This window comes from Anarrhichthys ocellatus, unplaced genomic scaffold, assembly GCF_004355925.1.
Source record: "Anarrhichthys ocellatus isolate YVR2014 unplaced genomic scaffold, GSC_Weel_1.0 scaffold57, whole genome shotgun sequence".
Lineage (NCBI taxonomy): Eukaryota > Metazoa > Chordata > Actinopteri > Perciformes > Anarhichadidae > Anarrhichthys > Anarrhichthys ocellatus.
Genome location: NW_022280087.1, coordinates 2,067,916 through 2,088,447, shown reverse-complemented (window position 1 = coordinate 2,088,447; position 20,532 = coordinate 2,067,916). Strand labels below are relative to the sequence as shown.

At 42.3% G+C, this 20,532-nt stretch overlaps 1 protein-coding gene across 10 annotated transcripts in view; it reads right to left on the bottom strand.

The window, feature by feature from the left end:
- Positions 1-10,167: 10,167 nt before the first annotated feature.
- The window catches only part of LOC116396618 (protein 4.1-like), an 86,722-nt gene continuing 76,357 nt past the window's right edge, over positions 10,168-20,532 (bottom strand). For 7 of the 10 annotated variants that reach the window (XM_031871350.1, XM_031871342.1, XM_031871341.1 and 4 more), the window contains 4 exons: positions 20,288-20,404; positions 16,896-16,976; positions 16,453-16,572; positions 10,168-12,911 (listed from right to left, as the gene is read on the bottom strand). In XM_031871350.1, coding sequence (XP_031727210.1) covers positions 16,474-16,572; positions 16,896-16,976; positions 20,288-20,404 — 297 coding nt within the window. In that variant the 3' untranslated portion in view covers positions 10,168-12,911; positions 16,453-16,473. The remainder of the gene's footprint in view (positions 12,912-16,452; positions 16,573-16,895; positions 16,977-20,287; positions 20,405-20,532) is intronic. The other 3 variants (XM_031871340.1, XM_031871345.1, XM_031871347.1) reach the window with 3 other exon arrangements.

Genomic DNA, 20,532 nt, shown 5'->3' with positions numbered 1-20,532 from the left:
AGAGAGAGAGAGAGAGAGAGAGAGAAAGAGAGAGAGAGAGAGAGAGAGAGAGAGAGAGCACTCAGTAGGAGGTTACATAGCTCACGTACTTTCACTTACCAGTATTCAAGCTACTGACTGATTTATCTGTCATCCCTTCCATTGCACATTTTGACCTAAAATAGTTTCATCTTTGGAATGACAACATTTTCCCAACCAAAATCCCATGAACACAAACCGTGTCAGAGACCAAACCACAGAAGCACTGTATTAGTGCAACAGAGACCTAAAACCCATGGAACATATTTAAAGACCCGTGGTGGTCCCTTGACTCCAGTTTCATAACAATGCAGTGTCCGTGTATTCAGAGTGTAGAACAAGAACAGAACAGAGCTTATTTGGAAAAATATGTCACTGTGAAGCCCACTTCAGTGATCAACAGTGTTAGCTTCATTATGGTGAAAAAGGCGGAATGTGCTCATGGCAGTGATCAGGAAGCTTTAATACTGGTCGTGCTGACTGGTGTAAGTTGTCAAGTGAGGACAGTAGGGGTGACGGCAGGACAGAGCAACCACCATGCTCAATCACGGAGACAAACAGCAGAGCTCCAGGGAATATGTCACTCCGAATCACAGCACAGGACAGCAGCAGCCAGCGGGAAGGAGTAGCAGAGAAGAAGAGAGAGAGCGAGGGAGGAAATGTAGACGAGGACACAGTGTTAGAGGGAGGAGAGGAAACAAGGGAGCCTGTGTTTGAAAGACATCAGAACAGATAACTGTGACAGGAGGGGTAAAGGAACGGTCTATGGTCACAACAACACTATGGACACATAATGTCTCTAAGGCTTTGTATGAAGGACTTGATGGAATTTTGCATGGACAGTTACAGCAACTGAATGTTAACAATGTGGTCAAATGTTCTGGGGGCAGGGCTGTATTACTATCCAGGCAAAGTGGGCCCCGAGACCTCACACCTTCTGGGGCTCTGACAACACCAAGTATAAACTGGTGTTCATAAAAGACGAATGTGCCGGGTAAATGAGCACCCCATGCAGACTTCAGGACAGGTCACAAAGCTGTCTTGAGCCAGCTGTTGGTAAAATGATATAGTGGAGAAGAAACATAAGGTGAGACATGTAACCTTATAATAAAAGACTGTTTTACGTTGGTTCCAATTCCACTGATTTTCTTTGATTAAACTACTTTTGAATTCTGTATTTCCTCCATTTTCTATTTACATTTGAGTCATCATTTCCCAATCGTAGAGCTCTATTCATTTGACCTCAAGCCTTTAAAGTCTGTTTATGAGCGCTATCATTGATCATCTGAAGTTCTGAGGTTTAAAGTGATGATTGTGATGATGATTCACAGGCACATGTGATAAATTAATGATAGGGGTGCTATAAATAGCCACAGCTGTGCATAACAGCTGCTTTGGCACTGTTGGAACGCCACTGGTACCAAACAAACGGTGACATTGCACTTCTTAGAAGGTAACCCTACGGTGAACTGAACCAGCTGCAAAGTAAAACACTTCCAATGTTTTATTTCTGTTGTTTTTTCCCAAGCTGCAGATCATAGCACCAGTTTGGGTCCTTATACGTTTTCTATGATTAGGTAAATTATTTATCAAGATGATATATGCCAAAAAATGTATTTGAATTACTAAGACTAAGAGCGGTTCAAAAACGATCCCAATGAAAAGCAGCCCACGGACTCAGTCACCTCACCCGGACCAGGGAAACCGGGGCACCCTCCCGGAGCCAGACCCAGGAGGGGAGCTCGTCGGCGAGCGTCTGGTGGCTGGGCCTTCGCCCATGGGGCCCGGTCGGGCTCAGCCCGAATAAACAGCATGGAGCAGCCACCCTGTGGACCCACCACCCGCAGGGATAAGCATCGGGGTCGGGTGCAATGCAGACCAGGCGGCGGGTCAGGCGGGAGGCCTGGGCAAGCCGATCGCCGGCAGCATAGACTAGCTCTAGAAACGTGGAACGTCACCTCGCTAGCGGGGAAAGAGCCAGAGCTGGTGCAGGAGGTGGAGCGATACCAGCTAGATATAGTTGGACTCACCTCCACACAGCGCTGGCTCTGGAACCAAGCTCCTGGAGAGGGGTTGGACTTTGTCCTTTTCCGGAGTTGCCCAGGGTGAGAGGCGCCAGGCGGGAGTGGGGATACTCACGAGCCCCCGGCTGAGCGCCACTGTGTTGGAGTTCTCCCCGGAGAACGAGAGGGTCGCCTCCATGCGCCTACGGGTTGCGGGGAGCAAGGCTCTGACTGTGGTTTGTGCTTATGCACCTAACAGCAGTTCAGAGTATCCGGCCTTCTTGGAGTCGGTGGGAGGGGTCCTGGAAAGGGCGCCGCCTACCGACTCCATAGTTCTCCTGGGGGACTTCAACGCTCACGTGGGCAATGACGGAATAACCTGGCGGGGGGTGATTGGGAGGGACGGCTTGCCCGATCTGAACCCGAATGGCGTTTTGTTATTGGACTTCTGTGCGTGCCATGGTTTGGCCATAACGAACACCATGTTCGAACATAAGGTGGCTCATAAGTGTACCTGGTACCAGAACACCTTAGGCCGGAGATCAATGATCGACTTTGTAATCGTATCATTTGATTTGCGGCCATATGTCTTGGACACTCGGGTGAAGAGAGGAGCAGAGCTGTCAACTGATCACCACCTGGTGGTGAGTTGGATCAGATGGCAGGGGAAGACCCGGCAAGCCCAAACGTGTAGTGAGGGTGAACTGGGAACGTCTGGCGGAGGACCCTGTCCGGGAGGTCTTTAACTCCCACCTCCGGAAGAACTTCTCACACATCCCGAGGGAGGTTGGGGACATGGAATCCGAATGGACCATGTTCAAAGCCTCTATTGTGGACGCGGCCGCTAGGAGCTGTGGCCGGAAGGTCATCGGTGCCTGTCGTGGCGGCAACCCGAGAACCCGGTGGTGGACACCGGAGGTGAGGGAAGCCGTCAAGCTGAAGAAGGAGACCTTCAAGGCCTGGTTGGCCCAGGGGTCTCCTGAAGCAGCTGACAGGTACCGGCAGGTCAGAAGGGCTGCAGCTGCGGTGGTCGCGAATGCTAAAACTCGGGCATGGGAGGAGTTCGGGGAGGCCATGGAGAAGGACTTTCGGTTGGCCTCAAGGAGGTTCTGGCAAACCATCCGACGACTCAGGAAGGGAAAGCAGGGCTTACCCCAGGCTGTTCTCAGCAGGGGGGGGGAACTGCTGACCCGGACAGGGGACATCGTCGGGCGGTGGAAAGAGCACTTTGAGGAACTCCTAAACCTCAGAGTGGTCAAGTGATGGTTTCTTTAGAAGGGGGGTGACTCTGGCAGTCTTGAAAGCCGTGGGAAAGCATTCTGAAACAAGGGATGTGTTGATGAGGTGGGTGAGGAAAGGAAGGAGTTCAGTCGCAATAGACTGAAGAAGAGGGGAGGGAATCGGGTCAAGGGAGCACGTGGTGGGACGGTTAGATGTAACAAGGTTGAGGACCTCGTTAGGGGAGAGGGGAGCAAGATAGGGTAAGATGGGGCGTGGAGAGGGGAGGGAGAGCTGTTGGGGAAGTGCTGGAGATGGTGGACAGGGACACCGAGAGAGTGAGGGAGAGGATGGAAAGGGACCAGGGGGCTGAGACAAGGAGGACCTGATATCGTTTACCTTCTTGTCAAAGAAGTTGGCGAAATTGTCAGGGAGAAGGGAGGAAGTATAGCGTACAGCGTGTCGTAGAATGCACTTTTCAGAAACAAATACAATGAATGTTACACATGTTATATACCCAGTTAAAGAAGAGATTCTGGGTAACAATATCATCTAAAAGGATGCCAGGGTATCTGGTGTTCCATTGTCGTCCCACGATGGTGAATTTGTTTTTCCCTTGTGTAGGTGTCTCTCTAGTTCCATGAATGGTGTTTTATGTTAATCAGCGTAGCAACAGGAGCGGCGCTTGGCTCGTACTCAGCTGTTGTGTTTGGTCAACGTAAGACTTCCTATGAATCCGTAGAAGTCTGTGTGTGCATGTCGCTGTCAGATTGCTCTGGTGAATCTGTAGGTGCAGGTATTTTCTTACTTGCGTGCATCCAGGTCGCTCGTTCTGCCACCTTTACAGCCGTGTGGGTAGTGAGGAGAATCTGGAACGGTCCTTGCCAACGCTTAGCTTGCCAGTGCTTTCTCCTGAAGTCTTTTACCACAATGAAGTCTCCTGGTTGGGGGGAGTGGAGTGGTTTGGAGGCAGGAGGAGGTAAGGCAGCTGCTACCTGTTGTCTGATACTGGACAGGGCGCGAGAGAGGTTAACACAGTAAGTTAGCATTGCATTTTCACAAACAGTGGTAGAGGGAGGGGATTCTTTTGGATATGCCACACCAATGTGGGGAGGGGGTGCAAACAAGATTTCAAAAGGGCTTAGACCTGTGCGTGTTCTTTTTCTCATCCTCATGTACATCAAAACAATAGGCAGGGCTTTGGTCCATGGAAGGCCTGTGTCCTCACAACACTTTGCTCGTTTGGCTTTCAGAGTTCCATTCTCTCGTTCGACAGCGCCTCCACTGGCTGGGTGGTATGTACAATGGTTTCACAATGAAGGTCAATGCCTAAATAGGTGCTAAGCTCTTGGATGGCCTGATTAACAAAATGAGAGCCATTGTCACTTGAGAGTTTTGTTGGGATGCCCCAGCGAGGGATTATTCCTCGGAGCAGGGCTTTTGCTACTACTGTAGCTGTTTGTTTTGAGGCAGAGAAAACAAATGGGATATGTGGTCCCATTTAGACCACATGTCCACTACGACTAAACAGTATTTCTTTCCTTCGGATGGAGTTAGTTCAATGACATCCATCATTAGATGTTCACAGGGTCGGGTGGGTGGTGGGTGAGCTGCCTGTTGAGTGACTTTTACTGGTCGCCCTACATTATGTGTTGCACATGTTATGCAGGCTTGGCAATGTTTTTGAGCATAGGCTGAAAAGCCTTTAGTGAACCAATGTGTGTTGATTAGATCTAGCATCCCCCCTTTTGACGCATGATCCGACGCATGCCTTAACTTAGCATAATGAGGGAAAAGATGCTTAGGGAGGCATGGCTTACCATCGGGCCCCCACCAGACATTGTCCTTATATGTGGCTCTACATGAGGACCACAAAGCTCGTTCTATCGGTGTTGACATAGATTGGAGGGCAGAGAGAGAGGAGGGAAGTGAAACCATGGTGTTTGAGAGTGACTCAGGATGGGGCGAGTCAGGCAGGGGTAGCTGGGCTGCTGCTTTGGCAGTGGCATCCACTCTGGCATTTCCCTGTGAGACAGTGTCAGTGGCATGTGTGTGTGCTGTGCATTTGCAAACAGCAATGGCTTTAGGGAGCATAATAGCTTCCAGTAAATCAATGATCTTAGCATGGTGTAAGATGGGTTTGCCATCAGATTTTAAGAATTTTCTGTGTGCCCACAAGGCCCCAAAATCGTGGTCTACCCCAAATGCGTATCTGGAATCAGTGTAGATAGTCACAGTCATACCACTGCCATATTTACATGCCTCAGTGAGTGCAACCAGCTCTGCTACCTGTGCTGAGAGGTGATGAGGAAGAGGGCCAGACACCAGGTTTGAACACTGAAACAACAACAAAACCAACACGATCAGTTCCAGTATTGGGGTCAGGTGATGCGGAACCGTCAACATAAAGAATGAAGTCAGGGTTAGTTAATAAGGGAGTTTTAGATAGGTCAGGGCGAGCTGTGCACATAACTTGAAGTTCTGCTAGACAGTTATGCTCCTCAGCATCGTCAGGGCCTGGAAGAGGAGAGGCAGGGTTTATTACATTACAGCGCTTAACAGTGACATTTGGCATATCCAGCAAGATGGTATAGTGGAGTCATCTTGCTGCAGACAAATGCAAGGTTTTCTGCTCGAGGACAATAAGAGACACTGCATGAGGGACGAGCAGTGTGACGTGGGTGTAACCAACGATATCTCTGGACGCCAATAGGGCTTTTTCAGCGGCAGCCACTGCACGGAGACAGCGTGGATGTCCTGCAGCGACTGGATCTAATTTAGCAGAGAAATATGCTACCGGTCGGAGTCTGTCGCTGTGAGACTGTAAAAGGACTGACGTCATGCAGCCATTGTTTTCGTCTACAGCCTACATGAATGCCCTGGTGGGGTCAGGCAGACCCAGTGTTGGAGCAGACTTCTGTAAAAGCTTGTTCTGACTCAGGAGTCCATAAGAGTTTATCATGTGAGGAGAGCCTCTTACCATGAATCAGAGCACTGAGGGGAGCCTCTAAAGGAGCGTAGTTTGGTATGAAAGATCTACAATATGAACCCATTCCCATAAATGACATGAGCTGTTTCTTAGTGAGTGGCATAGGCAGATTGACAATGGCTGAGATGCGTTTTTGGGAAATAGATTTTCCTTGATTGGAAATATAATGCCCCAAAAATGTAATCTGTTGCTGGACAAACTGTATCTTAGAAAGGCTGACTTTGTGCCCTTCTGCTGCCAAATGCTTGAGAAGGGTGACAGTGTCTTGTTCACATTGCTTCTTGGTGGGTAAGGTAATTAACAAATCATCAACATACTGCAAAAGTGCTGTACCTGGAGATAACTCTAGGGGCGCTAGGCTATCCCTCAGGGCCTCATTGTACAGGGTCGGTGACTCGCAATAACCTTGGCAGAGACGTGTGAATGTGTACGGTTTGCCGTTGAAATTAAAGGCGAACCAAAACTGACTGTCTGGGTGAACAGGGACACTGAATAAAGCATTAGAAAGGTCAACAACAGAAAACCACTCCATTTGGACCTGCTACTTGGACCATCGGGAATGAAAGTTCAAGTCTTTCCTCGTCGTCGTCTGTTCTTGGTCCTCGTCCACTTCTGGTATCATATGAGTGGTGGTAGGAACTTCTCACTGTGCCTCCAGTTGCCCCCAGGTCCTCTTGTGACTTGTCTGGGCTGCCTAGTTGACCTGCTGCATGAAGTTGGCGACGGAGGAGATTGTGCTTGTGAGGCTGCTGGCAGGAGTGCTGTTTGGAGATAAGTCGAAGTCAGGCTGTCTTGGTGTGGGTGGGCCTTGCTGTGCTGCTGGACCGGGTGGTGGGGGCACATATGGTGGAGGGCATGCGTCGAGATCAGGATCCACCCTGTGCAGTGAGGGATAGAGAGAAGATTTCTGAGAGGCTTTATCTGCTCCTTTTTCACTCGGTTTATCCACTTTAGGCATCATTTTACACACTTTCTTTCTTTCCCTACTTTCAGATTCATCCTTCCACATTTTCAAACTTCTATTGTGACTTTCTATCATTTCCAACTGTTTGATCTTTGTTTTCTTTTTCTTCCTGATTTCACCCTCTATTTTCTCTAATTCCGTCTGGAACTTTTGTATCTGATTTATGCTAAATGATCCTCCTTGAGGAAACCCACATACATCAACCCATTTCTTCAGATGCTGACAACTCATTTCACCATACTTGTCCTTCATGAAAATGACATTAGGCCCATCAGGCGGAGGAACCTGACTTCCGTGTGCACCCATTTTGAACCACAGTCAGTGTACACTTAAACACAGTCTTTGGATTTCTTTATGGCACAATCAAAGTCAAGCCGTTACTTTAACAGATTTATCTTTACAGATTCAAAGTCAAAGTCTAATCTTTTCTTTTCCAGTCTCCTTACGGATTCTTCATCTTAGGTTAAAGGACTTCAATGTTTAACGTCTACCTGTAAGATATTAAACCTTTAAGGTATTTAACGTGACTATCAAACACTCACCCTGGTTTTCCCGTCCTCCTTTACTCAGTAATATTCTTCGAAAACTCCTAAAAGTGGTATCCTATATTACCATATGACCCAAACTTCATGAACAGTATTTTATGAAACGAGGCCAACAAATATCCACAAAGCAACCCACTCGGTACACTTCCTAATCCCAATTTGACTAACAAAAAAACAAAAAACTAAACAAAAACAAACAAACAACCAAAACAATCTTTCAGAGTCAATTTTCCAAATTTCAGTATCTCACCGGATGTTTAGAAGTCTATCTGGACTCAATCAGGTCCTTTCGGATCCCAGTGAAGATGATCAGGAACCACAGATTGCTCCTCTCTCTCTGAATTTGAGGTGCAGAAGGAGAAGCCTTCTGGATGATCAGTCCCCGTCCGCAGTTGGTTCCCGATGATCTTTCAAGGGATCCTGTTCATGATGCCAAGGTTGTGGTGGAAAAACTATTCAATATTACCGAGTGAGTTCTATATTACCAAATACTGAAATAAGAAAACATTGAGAAAAGAAAGTCTGTCTTTGGAACATTCATTCTCTGCGCAGAGAAGGCTCTATCAGTCATACAGAGTACAGTGAAATCTGTCAGAGGTGTTTCTCCTCCTTATCAAGCCCCCCAGTGCAGGTTGGGGGAACATCAGATGTTTACATTCTAACAATACATCAGCAGTTTCAAGCTGCCCATTGACACCTCCATTCACCCCCTTCCTCTTCTGAGCTTTGTCACACAAATACATTATTTTATTACCCTTGCTGTCCCATGGGAATCTTCACATCTTGAGGTGTTATCTATGCGAGTCAAAAGGTCAAACCACCAAAAGGACAATAGAAACAGGTAAATATCTCACAGTATTAGGATAATTAGTAAAGTATACATTCTCCATCACACTAGAATGCCCTTCTTAGAAGACCTGTGAGATATTTCTGCTATCAGAAGACAGCTTACAGTGACTGATATATTTTGCACCACATAGACTTTCCTTGAGTTGAAATTGTTTTATGTAATTGTTTTGAGAAAACTTTAATAAAAACACAGCCTTACCATTTGTAAGTGACTGGGACTCAAACTAAAACGTGCGATACGTGACAAAAGACTCTACCAGAGGAGCTTAAGGTAAGTTCCCTGGGTGAAGACTTGGCAGTGTTAGTCAAAAATGGTGAGAAAACTAAAATAGGCAGTAGTAAGGTACAGATGTTCTACGTAACTACTCATACTGGGTGTTAGGGTTACATCCTACGGAGAGCGCCTAGGACGTAGCCATACAAGACTCTCAGAAAGACAATAATTCCGAAATCCTAACGATTCAGCTACGGGGTGAGATAAAAGGCCGAAGGTACACTCCCGACTCATAAGAGGGACACTAATCCCCTAAAGTCGGACTACTGACGGAGTTACCACCGTGTTAGGTGCCCTTCTTTACGTTGGGCAGGACCCGCTCACGCTACAATATGTAAGAAGTTTTACGTGACATAACATTTTTAGCGTTTTGGCATGTTTGCCTGTGATAATCCCAACATCTGCTGCCTCTGTCGAGCGGACATTTTCAGGCCTCAAACACATTAAAACGTATTCAAGAAGTACAACTGGGGAGGCTCGACTGTCTTCACTGGCGTCCATGAATCGAGAAGGACTTCTTACTGGAACTGAACCGCACCGATGTACTGAACAACTGTGAGATTAAACTCTTCATTAACAAAGAAAGGAGGATGGACTTTGTCTTTAAGTGAACAGCAGCTTTGGTAAGTGAACTGCTTTTTTTTTTAATCTGCAGTAGCTTTATTACTGTGTTTATTTTTTCTATTGTGTCGTTTTTATTATATGCTTAATATTGTTCCCTCTGATGTGAACAATATTTGAATGGTGCCCTTGAGTGTGTGGTGGAATACATGTTTTAGCGCTGCAGTGTTGCTGGAATGTGCAAATAACTGTTGAATCGTGTTGTTTGGGTTTTATGTTATTCTACCTGCTTTGTTGTCATATAAATATATGTGACTGTATTTTGTGAGTTTGTTCTTGTCATTGTGTTAATTACATTGATTTTGACTCTATGCATTGTCCGTTAATGACGAAGCATCCCATCATGCTAGCGTCATAATGAGGTTATTAGGAGGTGGTTCATAAAATACACGGCCCGCCACTGCTTTTAATGTAGGTAGATAATACAAAATAAAGAGGGCCGGGGTTTCGATTTTTAAATGTCATGAAACAGTATTTGTGGATTTTCTTTTTTATCTTCCTCATTTGGATCCCAGTGTCCCAAGTGGATTCATGATTTTAAGCTCTTGAATTTTAGTGTAAAAGGTGCTTAAACCTTTGCTAATTATTGCAATCTCTCTTTTTTTTATTTTTTGAAAACTATCTAACTATCTATCTTCATAAGACAAATGTAAACAGTGATATCATAATCAGGACTAGAGACAGAATTTAATCAAAACAATGGATACATTTGTGTTTATTCTGTGCATGGTGCTCTTTTATTACATCGTCCTGTGATGGTAAAGTGAAGTTTCACAATTAAGAAAGAACTTAGAAATGTTGATTTGCTTGTTTCCAACGAGAAAGGGAGTGCCATGATGAAGACTACAGCACAGTGAAAGAACATGTTCGGCTGTACAGAATATTGTGTTCTAAAAAAGCATCATGTTTAAAAATCAACAAAGTATAAACTTCATATGCCATACTAAATAGTGTTTGATTTAAAATGGGCAGTGTGTACTGAGCAGGAGGTTATATATTGTTTTAATATCAACAATGTAATGTTACAGTGTGTTTGCATGAATGCAATATGCCAATATTAAGACTAACCACGTGAAGGTAATAGTTTGAAGATAATCATGTATGGTATGCCAGCTACATTCATTGTAATAAACGGTAATGTCCGGGTCAATTATCTACATTGTGTTACACTATTGAAAGCATAAGACAGGGCTGAGCAATTTTAGGTTCAGATGAAAAGTACCTTCAAATATGTTTTGTGATGAATGTCTCCAAATTAAGTGCTAAAGTTATTGTAGGTGACCCACAAGAAAATAGTATTGGTCTTCCTTGTTTCCCTAAATCATCTCAGCCACTCCATATTCTTATTCATATTTGTATGCAGATGATAATGTTTTACATGTCCCTTAAAATCTCTTAATTGTGTCTGTGTTTTGGGTCACACTCATTCCTATCATATAGCACTGTAAATGAGTCAACAAATAACCAGCAGCCAACAGTTTCAACAACACTGAAAGCAAAACCTGTAGTTCTGAGCTCATTCTTGAGTTTAGTTTCATCAAAATGACCACTATGATTACAACTTTTCAGAGCCAATATGCAACAAACAAAAAAAACCTCTCCAACCATAATGGATAATGTATTTTAGGAAAGGCTGTTCAAAATGTAATTTATTTGAACTTGTGTCATATTTCAGTGGTGTTGGCCATTCCTTATCATTCACCAGGATAGGGTTGCACAAACTTTTCAGAAATCCATTTCTAAGTTGTCTTTTACTAAAGCAGGTTGTGGCATTAGAATTTCTGTCTTATCTAGTAAATAATTGGTGAACTGTTTGAAACATCAGTACCATCCAATAAAAAGCAATCACGTGTGCAAACAGAGACATATCTTGAGATAATCTTAAGTGTTGGCTTTTTTACAATCTGTCTGACTGCTCATGTTTCTCGACCCATCAACCTCATAGTGATATTATTGTGTTCCCAGACGTCATCAATTTATTGATGTGTAAAATGTTATCATAACTGATTTAAATGATGGGCAAAAGTGGAAAAATGTGTTTTAAACTGGAATCCTCCTTTCCGCTTTGTGAGGACACCTCATATTCACTCACTATATTTTAAGAACTGGTGTAATTAATGAGTGTAATTAACGGCTTTATCCAGAAAACCTTGTTAATGTGTTGACGTGGCAGTTTCAATAATTGGAGTATTGCCTTAATTGGGTTATAATCAATAACAAATGTGAATGTAAAGACTTGAGTTAGGGCCACTATCATCCTGTGTTGTCTCTTCATTTTTCAACTGCAGTAATCTAATGTAATCTGTCATGTTTAAGGTCACTTTCATTTGAATTCCCACTAGAGAGTGTGTACTCTCTGGATGAGTACACACTGCCCATTTGGTAGAAAAGTAGAAATGTTAGACATATGCAGCAATACTGTTGATACTAATGTCATGCTCTGTAGAAATGACTAGAACTATCTGATAACTGGAAAGCTCTCAATACAAAATCATGAAGTTACAAACAACTGAGCTGAGTACATCTAAAACATAAACATAGAAAAAGAAGACAGATGTGGGAATAAATAAAGGTCATTTCAATACACTGTTGTCTCCTTGGTCCTGATAAACAAGCACTACAACAACAACAACTAAAACAATCAAAAGATCACCCAACAAATGATGAGTCAGAACTCTAAATAAGATGATAGGAGTAATTGCCCATGTGGTTTGATAAAATTAATCTTTTTTTATACAGAAATTGAAAAAATATTTTTTTCTCATTGAAAGGGAAAATAAAATATTTACTGTACAAGAAATGATACCAAACTTACGTTTACATTTGAGAGTGACCCTCGAGTCCCGATGAGTACAATGCCAAGAAAGTCACCCACAATCCCTTTATTAATGCTGCTTGGAACACACGGTTAAAAAACACTTGACCTCCAATTTATCGAACCAATTGTGATGTTAAGAAAAGCTGTAGAAAAATAAAGTACCAGTAATCTCAAGATTAAAAGACCAAATGCCCTTGAACATTTTCTTAAACTCTCCAGACAAATTGGAGAGGAATAAATCTACAAATGCTGTACTTTATTTCTTTTTTTTCTCTTCAAGAAAGTTTTTTTCATTAGTCCAGCACGGTTGATCTTTAGTGGAGCAGAGGGGATTGTGGGGAATAATGGGAGGGTCTTTGGGAATTTTCTGGCATCTCCTTCAGGCCAAACTCCATACTCATGGAGATTAAAGTTCATAGTTCGACATTGAAGCTTGTTCCTTCTGATGTGGTCTGGTGGTCCATGTCGTAGACAGTGCAGTTGGGTGTGATGGCTGGGGGTGCTGCGGTGAAATGGTGTGATGGAGACACAAGTAAGGGGGGGAGGGTAGGGCAGCTGAGAGGACTAACGTGGTTGAAGGATTGGTAGATTGAGAGAAAGAGAGATTGACAGCTGACCAGAGAAAGAAAAGAAGAGAAAGCTATTTTTAGTGGATTTTAACAGCCAAACCTCAGTATTTCAGATCCAAACACATGAAAACACCAGCAAAATCACATATATGAGCACAGAAAGAAAAAGGTCAATAACGACCAGAATAGGAATAAGTGGAAAGAAGAAAATACAAAAGATTTTTTATGATAGTTGGGCTAGTACTGTCATAATAAAGAGTTACGTATAAAGAGTAAATTGAGCAACGTCATATGATACTGGCATGATAATACTGTAAATGATGATACTGGTGGTTGCAATGAGCAAACAATAAAGGTCAGGTAAAAAACTCAAGTCGCTGTAGAAAAGCCTTTGCCATAATTGTTGTTGTAACACATGGTAAATTAAGCATCATGGATATTTCCACAGCCCTTATTCAAACAACACAACAAAATAATCATGTGATAATTACCACTCTGTTGAAAACACTTTCTCTTTTTTTACAAATAATATTTAAATTCACTAAATATCGCCAATCAATTCCATTTTTTGGGACTTATGTAAAGCTTCTAACTCAATATGTCCTGCAGATGTTTCACATTAAAAGCCTACCAGGAAGGGGAGGGATGAGGCTCCTTGAACTGTTAGAGGGTTTTCAATGTAAACTTTTGTGTTGACATTGATGACTCTATTGACTCTGTTATTGTACTAATGGAATTAGAGCTGTGGAAATGTACATTATACTCAATTGATCAAGAAAAGAGGACATCCTGTTTGTGTTCATTCAATAGTGCTGATTTTGTGAGTTCCTAGCAGAATGAAAAAAAGTGCTTTCTGTATGATCTCCGAAGGTCTTTTAATTTGATAACAAAGTGCATTCATTTTAACACCTCCCCTCACTATATAGCTGAACAGTTAATACAGGGCAAAAACCCTGGGTTAATGGTGAAATAGATCTATCTTCCTATTAAGCTGTATGAGTTTACTCCGGTTTATGAAAACCAAGAAGGAAAGCAGGAAAAATGTTGTATTGTCCCAGCTTTTACTGAAGCAACAAGACATTTAATTAGAGTATCCAGAGGAGTCGCATTTCAGTCCAGGTTGAGAGGAATGGTTTCTGCATATAGAACAGTGTAATGAACATGTGGAATGACTCAGGAAAAAGACGTAGTCGTTAGCGTTCTTAGGCCTCACTCTGATGTAAACACATTGAGGTTGATTTAATGTGCCAGTATAACAGAGAGGGACATGGATCATTTAAACCCTCAATGCTGCCTCACAGTACTCATCAAAATACATTAGCAGTTGTAGAACAACATGATAAAAGTTGTAGGTTTGGCTTACATCCTCGTCATCACTGCTGGTTGATGGCAATGTATGCTGGGATACTCTTGATCATTAAATGAGCCCTCTTAGCTCTAGTGTCTGCATGCTACCGATCACATGACATGACAGGCTGGGATCATAGAAGCTGGCGTCTACAGTTCTGGGTGACTGTAGCTGTGCCATTGTTTTCACTTTGATCTACCCATTCCATTTTGCAGTTTTAACACTCCGAGCCAATCAACTGACCTTGATCTTGTTTTTCTCCTGTGTGCCCCGAAGGATTACACAGACTTATATCACTAATAATGTTCGAACTTTTACTTTAGCTGATTTGCTCACCACCATGCCTTCTTAGTCTATCAGACAGCACTGAGGGCTTCAACCCCTGTCTAGACTGGGAGGTGTGTTTACAAATCAGACTGTCAACCGGCTAAACGGCACCAGATTCCCAGCCTGGACCCTTTAAAACCACATAAACAAGGTCACAATAAAGACACATGGGCCCCATTATTGAACGTCATGCAGCTGAGGCACCTTGTTTCATGTTGAAATAGACTTGTTTCTGTTACCATGCAGATTTACTAATAATATTGGGGTGGGCAACAGTTTTAAATGACTTTGCTGACGGTTCGGTGGTTCGATCCCCGGCTCCACAGTACATGTCAATGTGTGTCGGTGACACTTAACCCCAAATTGCTACAGTAGTGTGTTCCTGCGGTGTGTGAAGGGATGTGAATGGTTAGTCCTGATGGGCAGGTGGCACCTTTCATGGTAGTCCCTGTCATCAGTGTCTGAATGGGTGTGAATGGGTGAATGATGACATGTAGTGTTAAATAGCTTTGAGTGGTCAGAAGACCAGAAAGGTGCTATATAATTACAAGCACAAGTCCATTTACCATTACCTGTGTATTCAGAGTCTGATTCCCTACAACAGCATTTAATTACAGAGTCAGATCTGGACTGTGTCTGGTACGAAACATTCCCAATACAGCTTGCAGGCAAAGTTCGGCAGTTGGTTTCTATGAGATCACTAAGCTCAGAAAATAAATTATAATGTGGTAATCCTGATTTCAGGTGCTTCAGCACTACCTGAGAATCTATTCCTCAAAATCTTGCTTAAAAATAGTGATATGATAGTCTACAGGTAATTATTAATACAATAGGATGTATTAGACATAAAGAGAGACAGAGAGACCAAGTGGGGGCCAAGCATCAGGCTCAACAGCTCAGAGTGGAGCAGGTGGATATGGATGGATATTGTTTAATTTTACTCAGGGCTGGCTAGTTAGTAATTTAGCTTACTTATTCCAACATGTTTTCATGCTACAGATACAGAACAGATAAAAGCACCACATGAACTGCTGGGCTTTGTTTACGTTACTTTGATATGTAGAATAACTTTACTGTTTTTAACTTATACCATTCAAAAAGGCAATATCCATTTCAATAAGCATATGCTAATTGCTAGCGCTACTCGCTAGGGGGGGGGAGGGGCATTGGTTGGAAACAAAAGATGGTTCCATATACGTTACCTGGCTCCAGATCAGCTAATATCAAAATTAAATTGCAATAGCAAGGTTTCAACTAGTAGAGGGCAGTTGCTGTGCATATCAGTGGTGGCTGGTGACTCCAAAAATTGGGGAGGACAGGAGGAGAACAAACCACAGCATCAAGTTATTTCTGTTATTTTTCGCTTAGGGTTATAATTTATTCTAAGAACGATACTATTATCGCTTTATTGCCAGTTCAACATGTACAATACAGTGGTAGAGAATTGAAGATGACATTTGGAAATTACCATTGGACCAATGCAATGACACTATTGTGTCCTGGTTGTTTGATTGGTAACAACCCAAGGCAGGACGTCCTCTCTTTTAATTGTTTTGGACAATCACAGATTTGCATGAAAAAAATGGACTGCATTTGATTTATAGAGTGGAGGACAGCAGGAGTCCATCCTCTGGTCCCCCACCACCACTTTCTTGCCTGTCCTGCAGTTGAAGCATTTTAATATAAGATTTTTTTCCAAAGAAGAGAGGAACATATTTTATAAATGATACTGAGATTTGGTTAGGGTTTATTTCCACCAATTACTCTTATTTTATGCTTTGATCTTCCTCTTGCCTCTCAAAATGAGTGGAGCAGCAACCTCCTCTGCCTCTCTGGACCAGCCTGTCAAGTGTTTCATTCAGACCAGAGAATGGAAAAAGTAAAGGGTGGATGAAGGGTGGACACTCACCTTCCAAAGCATCAGTCTGTCTTACTCTGGGCTGATCTCTGTCTCCTGGTGTACAACCACTTTGGTAACAGACATGTCTGGGTGCTGCTCTTTTGCCTCTTTAATGGCCTGAGCCAAAGCCTTTGGAGAAAGGACAACAATCCAGGCTCGTTAAGTAGGAAATGATTAATGAGTTTAATTAAAATGACTTGCATGCAGAACAGATTTACTTGATATATGAACACAATTGCTCTATGAGGCAAATTATGCCTACAAAGTAATTCCAGCTTCACATATTAGGTACATAAACATTTCAAGCAGAAATCTGTGGGAATATATGAGCCAACACTGAATTACGTCACATGCTGCCTGCAGAGCTTTGGGGAAAACTGCATTATTTCATTTAGTTTGAAGAGTGAAGCATGGAACAATACTGATCTTCTTCCATCAGTTACGTTACTCACCTTGTCGTGATCAATTTCAGTGTCTCCAGTGATGACGATTCTCTTCTCAATGCGAGTCTCAGAGACTCCTCCTTTAACCGTCTACAACAGAGACATGACACAAGCTAAAACGTCCGCTATGAAAAACATGCCAAACCACAATCCATCTTTAATGTCCCTCTACATTTTGGATGACAACAGAATCCACATTGGGAGGGATGCCAGACACAACTTTTTTAGGATGCTGCAAAGGAAAGGATGTGTGAAAGATCAAGTAAAGCAATGTCTTATTGAAGAATTTGAAAGTACAAACAACAAGACTGGCAACAACAACAACTGGAAACATTGTACATGGTATTTTTCTGCTGGTTGTACTAGATTCAACTGGCAACATCAGCAGGCTGTTATAAATGATGTCTTAGACATCCTCCAATGTAGTTATGTTTTGTGCATACAGTATATCCAAAACAATTAGGGTCTCTTAATATGGGTCTTAACCATAGATGCACCTTAACATGCACATGTCCATCACTTCATGTAGTATGGGCCAGTCACAGGGCAGATGCCACTGAGGAAGAGTGAGTTGGGGAGAAAGAGAGTGGTGTGCTGCTGATAGCCAGGAACATTGTTGTTAGAGAGTAACTAAACCCCCGTAGACCAAGCCCAGCAGTTCATGTGGTACTTTCATATGTTCTGTAACTGCAGCCTGAAATCACCAAGGAATTAACAAGCTAGCTAGCTAACTAGCCATTCTCATCCCCACACTTTTGTCACAGTGTAAGAATATCTCCAGATAATCAGTCATTTACTCTCTGAGCCCTAAGCAGTTTCAGGGTGTATTTTGCTCCTGCCACATATTTCTCTTGGTGGCCTTGATTTTCACTGCAATACAAAAGTCCTGAACCTCGATGGAAACAGCACAATCATGGCTAGAAGTAGAGATAACTCAAAAATGTATTTTGTGCAGTATAACACAGTTACAATGCCATAAATCATAAAAACAAAAAAATGCAAGTTGAATTTCCATGATCATTTATTTTACAAAAATTTGCAAACAAAGGAATCTGCATCCAAAATGTTTCCAAGTTGCCACAAGTGTACCAATGTTGGAAAAAAAAAATGGAGGCTCAACATGCTATACAATCATGGCTTCATAGTTCCACTGAGGAGCACAGAGTTTCATGTTTTTTTAACAGGATCTGTTGAGAGTAAATGGTTCATTTGGGGCAAAATGTTAAATGAGAAATGTAGAATAAAATGTTTTTGATGAAATATCACAATTTTAAGCATTTTGATTTTAAAGTGTTTTCTGAGAAGAGCGTTCGTCAGGGGTTCAGTGCACTGATTCACCAGATTTGATTATATGCTGATGGTTTTATTTCAAGTCCTCAGAAAAGAGAGAAAAGACTTGTGCTGTGATTGTAATGCTACACTGGTTATCGAAAATGAGGCGACAATACATGTGACGTGTCTCCTCCCCCTTTGCACATGTTGATACTTTTTTTGGAAAAGTATTAGAGTAGTAGAGGCACTTAAGCCAAAACTCTTGGGTTTAGTTACTCTTAAAGATGGACAATGAATGACATTACAATGAATGACAGTATTCAAAATGAGCTTCTATCTGCATCTCTTTGTTCATCTTAATAAACTAAAAACAATGCCGAGCTCTTTGCATGGTTGTTAACATGAGAAGAGTGTCGGAGCCGGGTAGCCCAACCACCCAGTCCAGTCAGTCAATGCTGTGTGGGACGGTAGAGCCACTCTGGACAAGGGTTCAGGGGAATTCAGTGGATATTGTGACAATTTAGGAGGCTTATTGGTAATTAAATCCTCCAGACCTGACATTGTGGAAATGAATAATGATGCTCTAAATTTTGAAGATCTCAGCTCTAAGTTAACTACAGTTCCAATAATGAGTTTTTTTTTAAATCTTTAATTTCAAAGTGGATTTATGGTATGGTTTATTTCATGATGGGCATCGGAGTGTAAATCACACTGAATGTAAACAATGTATGCTGTCTCTGTGTTTATATTTGACTGAGTTATGACTCAGTTATAACAGTAGCTGACGGTCTTGACAAGTGGGGTAATATTAGTTAACTACAATAACTACCTTCCAGTTGTTTTAGCACACTAACATGCTTCTGTTCCTTTTACCACACACGGTAACTTTGACTCACGTTTAAGGTATGTCGCTGGGTTTTCCTGTCCATATTCAAAATCAAATGTGTGTCTACTACTCCACAGCATGCAAAAAATACTTTTATTGGCATCCAACAACAACACTATGCATGATCTTACAAAATAATAGTTCTTAAATCTTTGTTAAATTTAAGGACGAAGTTGCAACATTTTAGGTTCAAGTTCAAATTAATTTGTCTTTCCAACTAAAATAAATACAGCTGAAAGAAAATTTGGTTTGTCTCAGTACAAGCCGAGAGTTGCATATGTAACTATGGTTCTATGAATTCTGCCAGATGGTGGTTCTGTAGCACTGGATATCCTTATCAGGCAGGGCACTGATCATGGCCATCCTCCATGTAGAGTGCGCATTACAGGAGTTACAGCTCAACACATGAAGAGGGTGAGTCCAACAAAACTACACACAAAATATGCCACAACCAATTTTATGCTACTATTGAACTGCGTTCAAACTCAACAACAATACACAAATATCCTAAATACAATGCTAGTCAGCCACTGTGTGTTGCAGTCCTACACACAACCTAGGCTAAATTTACCACGACCGTGTCAGAGCGTTTCTCAAACATTCTAAACAAAAGTTATCATACAGTAGCAGTGCACAGCTTGATTAACACAGATTGTGTGATGACGTTATGGTTTTATACTGGGACGTGCGCCCTATGTCATTGCATGGTAGAAGGTGACTTTGTTGGTATAAAGACTAGACCTGCACATATGCAAGGTGGATATATCCAGTGCTAAAGCACCATCGTCTGGCGGTCAGGAAGAATGAAATAGAAACAACAAAACATCAGAAAAAACAACATCTCATTATTGCCTCAAAAACCTGAGTGCAATAAAAGAGTTGTTTACATGAATTTCTTTTTTTTATTGTAATTTCAGTAGCAGATACCCATTTGGCTAATATGGACAATTTTGAGAATTTTGTTTAAAATGCATCAATGAAAGAAATCCACAGCAAAAATACATTGGGGGCTAGCCAGGTATCTACATTATGACTTTGGCATTCTAGCCACGTTCATGTTTTTGATGGAGATGAGAAGTGGTAGGCCAGTTTACTCAGTTACTCTCCAGCAAATACTTAAATATTGTGTTATGAAGACTCAATACCACTGACAGAAGTGACTGAGTAGGGATAAGTAGGGATCGATTATTACTGTATTGTTCTGTATTGACTGACTGTGGGGCTGTTAGTGAAGTGAACAGACCTTGGTGATCTGGGTGGTGGTGGTGGTGCTGATGGTCTCTGAGGTGATGGTCTGGGCGCTCAGCAGCACTCCTGAGTCCCTCACTGTCATGCCGTCCACTGGCTGTGGGAGAGACACCTTTTAAGTGTTACAAAAGAACCTCAAATTAATAAACTGAAACATACTTAACTCTCCTATCTGTTATTTGTATGTGTGATTTGTAATTCATTTAATTGTAAGACTTTTAAAGACATTCTAACCACACA